At 35.1% G+C, this 14,352-nt stretch overlaps 1 protein-coding gene across 2 annotated transcripts in view; it reads right to left on the bottom strand.

The window, feature by feature from the left end:
• MARCH6_1 (E3 ubiquitin-protein ligase march6) overlaps positions 1–14,352 on the bottom strand; it is a 46,898-nt gene that overhangs the window by 2,130 nt on the left and 30,416 nt on the right. The window contains exons 10-16 of one of the 2 annotated variants that reach the window (XM_051210436.1): positions 13,869–13,919; positions 13,609–13,709; positions 11,608–11,785; positions 9,453–10,000; positions 4,597–4,987; positions 3,724–3,952; positions 1,280–1,406 (exon numbers count right to left, since the gene is read on the bottom strand). In XM_051210436.1, coding sequence (XP_051070430.1) covers positions 1,280–1,406; positions 3,724–3,952; positions 4,597–4,987; positions 9,453–10,000; positions 11,608–11,785; positions 13,609–13,709; positions 13,869–13,919 — 1,625 coding nt within the window. Of the gene's footprint in view, positions 1–1,279; positions 1,407–1,491; positions 2,232–3,723; positions 3,953–4,596; positions 4,988–9,452; positions 10,001–11,607; positions 13,710–13,868; positions 13,920–14,352 lie in introns of those variants that run through there. The other variant, XM_051210437.1, reaches the window with a different exon arrangement.

Raw genomic sequence — 14,352 nt, 5'->3', positions numbered from 1 at the left:
TGACAGCCACACACACTCTAATGAGGAAAATCTCCGATTCTTTAAAAAGAACATTCCCCGCTGCAATATAGCAAATAGTATTCCCCAGGCGATCATTGTTCACCAATGATCTTAAAGATAAATTATCGCATCTGACCAAATCAATGTGCATTTATCAATTTACCTGCTCATGTGGAGCTAGGTATATATGTCGTTCGATGTGTACTTTATCCAAAAGAATTCAAGAACATTGTCCGGCATGGCTAAAAAGAGGAGGAAGCGGTTCAATAAGAAGCTCAGTAATTGGACATTTTGTGAACACAGGTCACTCAATCAATACAGACTCTGCGTTCAAAGTCATCTACAAGGTAAGCAGAAGTCTCCCAAAACGATGAGACTGCATCTTCTTTGTATTATCGAAGTATTAGTCATACATCTGGAAAAACCAGAATTGTGTGTGCAAAAACGACTGGTACAACCCCTTCTTCTACCATAGTCCTGATGTCTTATGATTTTTTTATTTTTAATTTTTCTCTTCATACTCTTCTTCCTTTACAGTCATCTGCTTCACCCTGCAGCTTCCTCCTGAATTCTCTACCCCCCAACTGGTTCATTTTATTTCCACGATCATCTTCATTACATTTAATCTCATTTTCAACATTTATTTTATCATGCTGAGCTATCCGTTTCCCTATCTATCTTTTGAGGAATACTTATGCCATTAACAATCAAACGATTATTAAACTTTCCTTGTTTTTGAAAGAATTTTTTCTAATAACTTTGTTTATTCAACCTCACTGTCAACATGCCTAACAGAAGGTTATTATCAGTACTATTATCATCCTGTAAAAATATATATTTGCGATTGTACAGCTTTGAAAATGAATTCGCCGAAAACCGAACTCTTCGCTCAACTAATCTTTCTTAATGTCTTGATGGGTGTATTCCGTTTATTCAAAAATATCGCATTGTATTTATGCGTTCGATGGTTGCAGTCATCTTGACTTGGTTGGCTTTCAGCTATTCAGTTACCAGCTAATCAAGGCTGTAGTTTTATTATTATTATTGACTCGAATTTTCCCAAAATTCTAGTATATAATTCGCTCGTCACTGTACTCACTAGAAATGTTTAACTTCTGAGGATGTTCAGAAATAATCGAAAATCAAGATTGTAGTCACAAAGGAAGAGGAAAATGTGAAGTTACTATGTATGACCTCATTATTTTGCCTATTTATTGAACAAATATTTTATGTTTTAAATGGTCGACTACACAGAATAAGATTTTTACTACAAACCTACTTTTCATCTTTAATATGCAAATAAAGACGTCGAATTTGGTCGATACACAGAATCAATAACACTGAACAGATGAACATGGCGAAAAGAAATGGATATATGTATCGAAATGCAACTTCGCTATCTAATGCTGTAGGGAAATAAACAAGTCAATAAGAAATTATTACGTAGGTAATAGTGATACATAAATACATATATACATTGGAAATATAAGATTCAAGTCGATAATCAGAAGCCGTAGAAACACGGTTACCTAGCTAACAATGCTAAAGAAAAATTAATCAAAATATAGCTTGTATTCTCAATATTTCGCTTTAAGCTATATGTTTTCCTATCAGTAACAGTACAACCGATAAATGAAAATATGTGGATTTACTCAAGTTTGTCAAAGATTTGCTTCCTAACAGCTATTTAGTTCACAATGATCGACAACACGTACCTCCACAGAGAACAATGATTTACGATTCGACACATTTTGTTGCAGAGTATATTGAATAGATACTGGGTTTAAGTACGGGAGTGAACATCACCTCTGGGGTGCAGGTCGATTCAGATGACGTGCCTCAAGTAAAACGAGACGAATGTCTTGGGTTATAATGCTAGGCATATTCTATCTGTTAAATCTATCGAAGCGTCTAAATCACACATTTGAGATACGCACAAAACAGCGATTTGTCTAAAAATCGATTCTTTATTGAATAATATACATAAATTAGCCACAAACGTCAACTTGTGAGGGATCTTTAGCGCCTTACACGTCTGTAAGTCTGAAATAGAAAAGGCTTTCTGTAATAATAACGTAAAGAATCACCATAACATGCGATACTGCAAATGACAGTTAATAGCTTTGTCTAATCTTGATAACAGGGTACCAAAAAGCAAAAACAGAACCAAGAGCAAACAATATGGGAACTGTTGCGTTCAAACAAGGACTAAACTACTATACGAACTGCTGCTACAAGGATGAAGAGAAAGTAATTAAAATGGCAAATACAATGAATGTCATACGTATATGTAAATATTATGGAACAATACACGATAAATGTGCGGTACAACATAAGCGTAAAAACTGCTAGGAATATAACTTTACTGAATATTGATGAGTAGTATAAAACGATACACAAAAGTCGGAGGGAAGTGAATAGGGACATAAAACGTAAAATAGACTTAATACCATTTATTTTATTAAAACTCATATCATGACGGCTATATTAAGGCAATCTGTACAGGAAGCACATTAGCCAATTAATACATCAAATTTGAGGCAAAATATGGACAACAAAATATACCAAACCACTGTAAATTAATTAAAAATGAGCTTGTTTTATTTTTACTCATTGTTCATACAACAAAGTAGGAAGGGGTTGAATCGAATTACTTATTGGATGATGTATGTCAATAGAATGTGTATATATTTTTCAAAGAATACCTTTTTATCCGACGTTTTATGGTAGAAATATCCACGATACTTTTTCCCTACTGACATTTACCGCTATTTGATTGTTTGTTTTCGCATTTGTATCGGTAATTTTATGCGAGGATAACCATTATTTTTTAAAGTTCGATAATGTGCAGTATCTAACATTTTCGAATAAGTCTTCGTTTATTTAGTTGGTGAGTGCTGCAAATAAGAGCATAATTCTCACTCAGAATTTCATTCTAACTATCTGAAGCTATCTGCATATCTCTTCAACAAACTAGCCAATGTAACGCATATGCCAGACGAAAAAGCAAAAGTTACGGCTTGACATGAAGTTCCCAGTGAAAATTATGGTCCTATACTTCACACTCGCCCACTAAGCAAACAGAAAATGCTTAATAATGTACAGAGATTGAATGTTGAGAGGTAAATACGCTACAGATTTACGGACACGTATCCTATCCTGCTAATTTTACTGCATCCCCCAAGGTCATGCTTTGTTGTTACATATATGAAGCTATTCTACTATAAATTTATCTTGAATTTGGAACTTTTCATAATCCGACTTTTTTCTTCCGTAGTAAAGGGGATTACCGTTAAAGTGTAGTGTAACAATTGTCTAATGATCTACATAAAAATCCCGTAGATCTCAGTCGGCTGTAATTAGGAATTGCTGTAAATCGATACAACAAATATTGTAATGAACAAACTGTAGTAGTAGTAGTATCCAAGGAAAATATTTTCCTTGAAAAACCTTGGACCAGATTACCAGGTGAAACGTTGGATTTACTTCAAATTCTTTCGCTGAGATTTTACAAAAACATTCTTCCACTTTAATGTCTCGCATAAACTCGGCGCTCAAATATTGTTAAACTATTCGTTCAAATTTAGACGAAAGTTCTTATTTATTAAACAAATAGATGTTTAGTATAGACCAACCAGTGAATATATGTACTTTAAAAGCAATCAACACAATAAATAAACAATCAGGATTCTTGAAAAATACACAGCCAGGTAAAAATCTTACCGATTAATGGACTAATATAATAAGCCAATAAATATGGTACACTTAACGATAATCCAATAGTTACAAGCAATGGTGCGATTGCCCAAAGTAAACGCATACAACGAGCATCTTGTCGATGATGTGTCATTTCATCATGAAATAATTCTAAACGATTTCGTAACCACCATGGCGGTCCAAGAAGAGTAAGTAAGATAACCACTTTTAAATGCATAATACCAAATATCCAATGCTATAAAAATTAAAAGAATAGAGAAAATTATTACAACTAATCGGTAGCTAAACTAAGTCTATTATTGTAAATAGATATATGTTGAAAACTACCTTCAATTAATTCGAGGTATTGCCCAATTAACTTTCAATGACACCCGACATGGTTGAACTCTACTGGTCAGGTATTCTCTCTAAATTATATAATATCTTTAGTCCCTACTGACACATGGACATTATTGGCAAACGGGGTTTGTGGAATTTTCTGAAATTTATGGTCTAGATGACGAACTAACACTGTTGTCTAATCAAGGTAAGTCCAGGATGTACACTATTAGATTCAGCAATCTTCACAAACCCACGTAAAGATAGTTCCGTCGAAGAATTTCTTTGGATTGAATAACTATCAAGGTGTGAAAACGAATGTTTAAGTTTAGAAATCATTTACCTATGATGAGGTTAGCAAATATACAAATTAAATTAGTACTACAATTTGATGTAAAATTTCAAATTATTTGCAAAAAGGTGGATTTTACTTATTATATCTGTGGATTGGGACTGGATACCAGATCTGAAAAAGTAGTATTACGCATATTTTGAAAAGAGTATGTAACGTAAACATTTGAAAAAGTTTTCAGTTAGACAATAATAATAATAAAAACAAACCTCCCAAAACCCAATAATAATGGTTTTTTTGGGTCCAATACGGAAGGGTACAATGAAAATGAAGTTGATTAATAATCCTAAAGCTGTTGGGAGAATGCCCAGACATATTACAGCAATACAAAATAGACGTAACCAATTTATTAATAATCGTAGATAATTTTGTAGATATATCCCAATATTCATATCCACAGTAGATTGAAATCCATAATGTCGATTCAAATCAATCATAGGAGCCATTGGTAATGCTGGTCGTCGTATTGTAATTTCACATGTTGTACCTAAACGAGTCCAAATTCTAAATACACGTAATGGTCTAGACCAGCTAATTAAACTACCACTTTGACCAATCAACATAATAATTCGATAAATTCCATTGAAAAGATGTGGTATGCTGAAACGTAAGTACGATATACGTAGATACATTGAAAGAATTTTAAAAAAACACGAACAATAAGATTAAAATATACTGTGCAGTGATTCAAGTGAACTCCACCTGGAAACCTTCTGGGGCTACTGCCGTAGGAGGGTTGGGCATAGGGTTAGCGATACCATCCCGTAGAAAACTAACTCGCTAAAAAAACGTCATCCAGAAAAACTAATTCAAACCACTTAAATTCTGCCCTGGGAGTTAGGTCTTCATTCAGAAGAGTTATGACGCCTCGTGGTGAAAACCGAGTTCCGTCGGAAGTCACGAAGCTGATGCCCCTTCTGACAACTAAAGCAACAATTAATTTAGCTACATGGAATTCTCGTACAATGTGGGAGACCGTGAGAGTCATCCTGATTGCTGCAGAAATGAAAAGATACAACCTGGAGGCGCTTGGAATCAATGAAACACATCGGACGCAGGTTGGACAACAAAGATTAGCTTCTGGAGAGCTGTTGTTATACTCCGGTCATGAAGAAGAGAATGTCCCACATAAACAAGGAGTTGCACTGGCACTATCCAAACAAGCACAAAAAGCACTTATAGGATGGGAATCTCATAGACCCAGGATCATCAAAGCTTCTTTTGAAACAAAGAAAGAGGGCATTACAATGAACGTCATCCAATGCTATGCGCCTGTCAAAGACTACAATGAAGACGTTAAAGATAATGGAGAAGATCTGTAGCTCAGGTGGATGATTTTGGTGGAGTTTTGTTCTCTGAGCTGGATGGTTTGGTCGTGGAGCTTTCATCGTTCTTCTGAACGACATCATCAGCACAAACTTCAGATAGAAGTGAAGTGTTCGAATTTCTCCATATGTGTTTCACAGCTTGTTCTGTGCACCTCGATGTTGATTAGTCCTTGTTGACCTTAAATTTATCATTGTTTACTTCTTTGTTTTGGTTGTGTCTCCCATTGGTTTGATTTTTGTTCCTATATTTATACATGACTTTCCTGATTGGTTGATAAGTTGGATTGATTTCAATATGTTTGTTGATTGCTGATTGACCTGAGTGCCAAACTTCTAGAAATTCTCTGGTGTTTTCGGAGTTTCCTCTGTCTAAGATTTCTATATTTTCCCAATCGAATGAGTGTTCGTAGTTATCCACGTGTATTGATATAAGTGAAGAGATATCATGGCGTTTGACTGCTAATTGATGTTCATGTAGTGTTTGTCGCAGTTAGTACAATTTATTTTGTAGATGATGTTTGATTTGTTTTCCTTTGTTATTTCATTTTTTGGTTTGTAGTGATTTTGTTGGTTTGTGTGCCACACCTATCCCGAAGGTTTTCAGCAGTCTCGTTGCGGTTTCTGATATTCCTTGTATGTACGGTAGGGTGATCCTTTTGTTGATTTTTGTGCTTGACTTGGGTTCTGATGCTGTGTGCCGTTGGTGCTTTTCGATGAAGTTGATAACTGCCTAACAAAAGCCTTGACCATTCTGATGGGAGACTACAGAAGCATCACTCTTCTCTCAATACCAGGAAAAGTCTTCAACAGGGTGTTATTAGACAGAATGAAGGACTCCGTAGACTACCAACTTTGAGACCAACAGACTGGATTCCGTGAATACCGATCATGTACAGACCAAATCCCAACACTACGGGTCATTGTGGAACAATCAATTGAATGCAACCCATCACTCTACGTCAACTCCATTGACTACGAGAAAGCATTGGATAGCGTGGACAGAACAACACTATGGAGTGCTTGAGAAAATAGTCAATATCATGCGGAATTCCTATGATGGATCAAACTGCAAAATCATGCATGGAGGACAGCTAACAGACTCGTTCGAAGTAGAGACTGGTGTCAGGCAAAGTTGCTTAATCTCACCCTTCCTCTCTCTCCTGCTGGTCGACTGGATCATGAAAACGTCAAAATACACAATGGGAAAATCAAGATTCTCCGATACAACACAGCATGCATGAATTAAATCACACTTGACGGAGAAGCTTTGGAATATGTAAAGACCTTTACATATCCGGGGCAGTATCATTGATGGACACGGTGCATCTGATACAGATGTGAAGGGGCGGGTCGGCAGAGCAGGAACAGCATATCTAAAACTGAAGAACATCAGGAACTCGAAACAACTGTCAACCAACACTAATGTCAGAATTTTCAACGCAAATGTCACGACAGTTCTACTGTATGGGGGCGGAAACTTGAAGAACTACGAAAACAATCATCCAGAATATACAAGTGTTTATTAACAGTTGTCTAGGCTAAATACTTCGGATCTGTTGGCTAGACACTATCAACAACAACCTGACGTTAGAGACAACAAACATGATCTCAGCGGAGGAAGAAATCAGGAAGTGGATAGGACACACATTTAGTAAAGCGTCCAACTACATCACAAGGCAAGGCCTAACCTGGGATCCTCAAGACCAAAGCAAAAGAGGAAGACCAAAGGACGCGTAACGCCGAGAAGTGGAGACAGACATGAGAAGTATGAACAAAAATTGGATAGGACTAGAAAGGAGGGCCAATGACAAAATGGGTTGGAGAATGCTGGTCAGCGGCTTATCCTTCATTGAGAGTAACAGGCGTAAGTAAGTAAGTGATTCAAGTGACACTCAGTGTGTTTATATGAATAAAATATTAATATCATTTCCACGATTCGTGAAAATTTCAAATGATTGGTCAGATATTTGTTCAAAGTACAGTACAGCTATATTACAAGTAAAGACCGGAATCAGACAAGATGCTTAGTCTCCCCTTTCTTCTAGTGGTCGACTGGATTATGAAGACCTCTATATCTGGGGTAAGCATGGAATACAATAGACAGCTTGGATGCAGCCAGACGATTTGGATTTCGCAGACGACATAGCTCTTCTATCTCATACACACGAACAAATTCAGGTGAAGACAGACAGTGTAGCAGAAGCCTCTGCATCAGTAGGCCTCAACATACACAAGGGAAAAAGCAAGATATTGAAAATCAACACAGAGAACACCAAACCAATCATACTTGATGAAGGAGCTCTGGAACAGGTGCACAGCATCATCTGTAAACAAGGAGGATCCGATGCAGATGTAAAGGTGAGGCTTGGCAAAGGGAGAGCGACATTCCTACAGTTGAAAAAGATCCCGATCTCAAAACAACTGTCAACCAACACCAAAATCAGAATCCTCAACACGAATGTGGAGACAGTTCTACTGTACGGAGCTGAAACTTGGAGAACTACCGCAACCATCGTCAAGAAAGTACAGGTAGTCATAAACAATTGTCTACGCAAGATACTCACTGTCCGTTGGCTGGATACCATCAGCAACAGCCTACTGTGGGAGAGGAAAAACCAGCTTCTAGCTGAAGAGGAAGTTAAGGAAAGATGATGGAAGTGGATAGGACATATGTTGCGAAAATCATCAAACTGAATCACGAAACAAGTGCTAACTTGGAATCCTAAAGGGAAACGGAAAAGAGGAAGACTAAAGAACACACTGCGTCGGGAGTTAGAAGCAGATATCAAAAGGATTGTCCAGGACAGAGTTCCATGCATAATGTCGGTGCGTGTACTACGCTCCTCTAGGAGGTATAACAGGCATAAGCTATATATATATCCAGTGACTCCATTGGTGGCTAAAAGGTCTAACAAGTTACCTTTTTAGTGGGAAACTGAATTTCCCAATCAAACTATCGGAGTTTTAAAACGACAATAATCACTAATTTAATAACTGCTGAACTAAAACTTTTCTTTTGAAATCGAAAACAATGAGAGAAAAAAATCCTTTAGTAAATCATTTCAGTTTTTTTTATTGAATGATACAGTTAGTTAAATGCACCATAGAAGCTGACACATGTGTACATCTGTTCAAATGTCCACAAAACATTCGCACAATGAAGTGACATCGTCCAGGGCAAATTTCAAAATAGTAGAAGTAATAACACTAACAATGGTAATAAAACAAAACTAGATGAATTTATAAACTCAGGAATAAAAGGAAGCTAAAGAGTGCTGCATTTGAGCCATCGAGAACGATATTGAGCTACTTCAACGAGTCTTTAACCATTGGTTATGATAATCTTGCTGGTCGCAACCAGGTAGTCTAGGCCTATCCAATAGCTAATGTCTTCATGAACTGATACCATACTTTAGTTTAGCTTCCTTTTAACTTACACATACAGTAGCCATCAAAGTGCATCGAGGTAGTCAGTGGATAGACGCATAAGATGTCTTAACTATCTTAGTTGATAAAGATTTACTATCTTTTCAAATGATTTCTCACACTAACCTCATACTCTGCGTCTAATCTCAGGTAAACACTATAATGTTAGATATTGATAACACTAAAATCAAATAGTCAATTTATACTCATATTTAGGCAATCATTATACAAACATTATGCTAGAAAAAACCAAAATAAGTATTGAATCGTGAACCCTATATATAGTGGTATGCTTAGAGAAGAGAACTTACCAAGGAGCTAGACGGAGAATTATTCCCAGAACAGTGAATCCACCAACTAAAGCGATAGCATCATGCTTTGATGTAGAACCAGTTCCGCTTAAATTCAACAATAATAAACGTCCAATACCAACTGGTACAATTAGTACAGTTAAACTTAAAGATATCAAACTAGTAATTAATATTAGGATTAAGCCAGTAATTCGTAATTTGAAGAAATTGCCTCGTTTATATGGAACATAACGAGTAAAATCTGTATCATCATCGTTATCATAATCAGCATTTGCATGATTAACGTTATCTTGTTCATTATTTTCAGGTTGGGATTGTTCACGAAATCGATTATTTGTTGAAGTAATCTGTCCATAAGATGATGACGGCGATGATAAGTTTGGAGCATACAAATCTGTCGAAATATCGTCTGGTTCATTAGTCAATGTCCGTTGAGACGATTCTACAGACATGAATCCCGAATGACTATTTAAATTAGATGTTTGATTATGAGAATCTCGACGTCGTTTGTATGGTACTTCAGTTCCATTTTCAGTAACAATAAAATCCTAAACCAATAAACATTAAGTAAAGCTGCTACAAGAAAAGGTTACTCATGCTGATTACACAATGAATTCACGATATAAATAAATTTTTAATTCATTGTAATGAATTTTTGTTAAAAGTTAAAATTAATGAGATGTTAAAAACAGCATACATCAATCGTATAATAAGAATATGGCAAAATGCAATTCCGTGTATCATATGCTGGTATCTAATAAATAATTTATGGTCGATTACTTTACCCCATCCAATTAATTTAAAACGATCATTACATTTTCATGACTAACATGTCGATATGAACAATATCTGTAAACAAGGAGGATCCGATGCATATATATATATATATATATATATATATATATATATATATATATATATATATATATATATATATATAATATTGATCGAATTCTATCGATTAAACCGTAATGTAACCGTTAATCTAGATAATTGAACATCGCATGCACTTTGATGAGATGATGGATTGCTGACGGGTTTTTCGGATACTTAAAAAGACATCTTGTGTTAAATATTGGTTAACTTTTGTTATGAAAAAAGTAGCGATTCAATTTATTTTGAAGAGAGGAATAAAGAGGCGATTACAAACAACGGACATTTTTTTGACATTGTGTCGCTGAATTTCGAATCTGTAAAGTATTAAGTGTAAAGTATTAGATGTTTGTTGTATTTTATGAATCACATGCTTTCATGTAATGCATAAATTACCGTTATTTTCCTTTTTATTCCAAAATTGCAGTAATTTAGACGTGATCTTTGTGTTCTTTTTTTTTTAATTCTAATACCCTAGTTTGGATAGAATTGTATTTTTCACATTCATTGTGGGTTTCAGTCCTGTCAGTTATGTATTTATTCATATACCTATTTTGAGTTAATCGAATCAAGAATAAGTCGGAGAGGGAGTTCCAGCTAAGTAGTCTTTTTTCTCTTCTTGCCAACAAGTCAACTCATACGTTACTAGTAGCAAAGTTTCTCTACTGTGCCCTCAATCTCACCCAAATACAAATCGAGCTCACATGTTACAAGTCTCAAGATATTATGAGGCAACCTATCACGTCAAGGCCATAACCTAGATCAAGACAACTCTCTCCTTTCCTATACATCAAGCACAGACTAGTGGTTAAAAACGACACAAGACTATATTTTAGAAGTGGAGAAAAACTCTAAAATTTCCAAGGCATTCCTGACAATGTTAATAATTGAGACAATGGATTCTCACACAGTGATATTTACCAAATAGCGGGACCACATTTTAATCTAGTAGTCAATACCTCAACTGTTATTCTCAAAATATCAGTTTACGTTATGGATCCATAGAATGAGTTCAACCAACAGAATTAGAATCATTTGACTCTAACATGATTAGAAAGAGAAATAAACAAAACTTATGACCAGCAGCATTGAATAATACCCATAATTTACGACCCTTAGAATGTAAAACGTACTACCACTGTAGCCATTTATCACTTCACTGCCTAGTATTTATTTTGTTATCTGTGATCATTTTATTTGGTTGGTGGCACATTAAAATCCTACGCGTATATTTTCTTTTATACAAACATTTAAATAAAAAGAATAATGAAAATTAACTAACCCCTGGTGAAAATGGAATATCACCGAGCAAGTAACTACGTAAACCAAGCAACCATGATACACATATACACCACCAACGTAAAATCTGACGAAGAGTTGTTTTAGCGTGATTATCCAATAAGAATGGTAGAACAACTTGTAATAGTATCATTTCCAATGAATAATCCAATGGACTGTCACTTGAATAAAAGCATACAAAGAAAAACATGAATATACCAAAAAGATAAAAATGTAATAATAATAATGAATCAGCCTAACAAAGAATAAATGGAATGCAGCTAGCAGTGAAATTCAGGATGTGCCTTTTTTCCTATTTAAGACTTGTAAGCTGGATGTACCTGCATCCTAGGGTTGGTGTTGACTCCAGCATCGAACAATCGGGTAATCTAAACCATTACAGGTAAAATTTGAAAAAAATTAAACATTTCTTATAAGTAAATTCAACTGTTTTGTTAGGTGACCTACGTTTGGTAAACTTCAAAATTCAGAGAACTCATTTAATAACCGAAATATGACAATATTTATTTTCAATAAGCTATGTATAATTCAACTATACCCAAATTTCAGAGGTAAACTATATGTTACTTAATGTGTCTTTTTTATGCACTCACTAGTTATTTTTTAATCTTGATACTTATAAAATATTTAAGGTATTAAAGCTCTTCAAAAAAAAGCAAATTTTTGTTTTACAGGTTTATATGAATCTTTCAATTTCTTTATTAGGCATTCTCAGATAATTTCTTACCGTAAGGCTTTGATGGGAAATATTTACATCACGAAATGATTTTGGTAAGACAACCATTCTGAACCAGGAAGTACTGGTGTGGAACAGGACAAAGGGGAAAAGAATTGACCATTGGAAATTAAAAAGTGTTTACATAATTCATATACATAGTCTTTGATCATCAATTAGAATCTTGCTGTGTTCTGAAATCCAAACTATCTCGTTTGGTCATCAAGTGTTGTGCCTACGTTGAGCTTTCGATGTACAGAAACTCTTCACTCCGCTTGATGACTACTACATACTACCTACAAGTGAGTAGCGTCCACTACACTTGGACAGTTGCTGTTTTAGCTTTGAACTACTCAGCAGCATCCATCTGCGACTCCACAGTAGATCGGACACATAGGAACTCCAGATAATGCAGAGACTGCCTAAATTCAGGACCATTGCGGAGAACAGTCTATAGTTCACATATTTAACTCTGGTCGATCTACCTAAAGGTTAGGCGCTCGTGTGAGAACTGAAGGTGTTGAGCCAGATCCTCAGTGAGGTGGTAGATAAGGACTACTGGGCAGTCCCATAATAGGATGGAAAAGCCTTCTAGTGTCTTCTGGTTTTCAATGGTTGACTAAGGTGGGCCCACGATGTAAACTATGAAGTTCAACAGAATTCTTACACAAAAACAGTCATGTCATGACAAATTTTCAGAGGTAATCTCCAAGTTCTACTGAAAAGCTATGGATAATGGAGCTTAACTGATTTAAGTGTGAGGCAGGTGCCCATTAATAGTACTGGAAGATATCTGTGCAATATTGCAATACAATCAGAATTAGAAATATAAACCTTTGGATGCCAACTCATTGATCTGAAGACTAAACGATCGCTGAAAATCCCTGAGGGTCAGCAATTATGTCTCTGGTGGAAGTGTTAATGAAATAAATCATCTATGATGTACGGATTTGTGTATTTCTCTGTGAGCCAGTGATGATATCCAACTGAGTAAAGCGAAGTACGTTGAGTGAGACTCAAGTTTGCGACCTGTTCTGTATATTAACTAGTAAAAAGGCTACCAAAAGGAAATGAAATTAGAAAGGGCACGAACTTACAACCGATGGTTGAAACGTGAACTCTTTAACCACTAAACACCACTGTTCCACTTTAAAAACAATTGGAATATAAAGACCAGAGTTTCGATTTTTTTCTAAAATATTTATAATCACATACACAATACAATAGAGTAAATTACTGTGCACAGTTACTGCTTTTTCCCAAACTTACTAAGCTGCATTAATACGAAATGGCAAGAATTTAGGAAAGAAATGCCGAATAACTTCTGTAGGTAACCATAGCATAAGTACAATTAATATACCCCAAACTGACTATATGATTTAAAACAAAACAAAAACAAAAAAAAATATATGGCAACTAATGTTGTCAATTTGTAGTCATAGAAATTACAATGGTGTTCAACCTTAAGTATAAGTAGTACGACCATAGATATTACATAATTTCACAGTGGAGAAGTGTTCAGCACTTACATAAGTAGCAATCAAACGTTGTATGTATAGTGGTAATGGTTGAAGTATCATCTGCAAGCAAAACAAAATAAATAAAAATATGGTGTAATCCGTTGTCAATAATGATAATAATAATAATAATAATAATAATAATAATAATAATAATAATAGTGTAAAAATAGTTTTTGAGATAAACAAATGAAGGAAAAAAGACAGTAGATATTTGTACAAGGATAAATTTGAACGTACATGTATATTTTAATATAGTGTGACAACAGACTACGTCACTTCAGTTTATACGAACTTAATTAAATTGATTATTGTCAACAAATAAAATTTATTTTACAATTCCTCGACAAACTACAGGCCACAACAGTAACAATATAGTTCAGTTAGTGCCGTAAAATCAAGTGTTGTGTGACAATAAAGTGTACCAATAACAAATGAACTTATTATTGGAGGATTTTAACAATTTAATGAACGAAATTTTATATTGTCAAAATGA

The sequence above is a fragment of the Schistosoma haematobium genome, chromosome ZW (genome assembly GCF_000699445.3).
Source record: "Schistosoma haematobium chromosome ZW, whole genome shotgun sequence".
NCBI classification, from domain to species: Eukaryota; Metazoa; Platyhelminthes; class Trematoda; order Strigeidida; family Schistosomatidae; genus Schistosoma; species Schistosoma haematobium.
The sequence above is the reverse complement of the archived record's forward strand: the minus strand, read 5'-3'. Positions and strand labels throughout refer to the sequence as shown.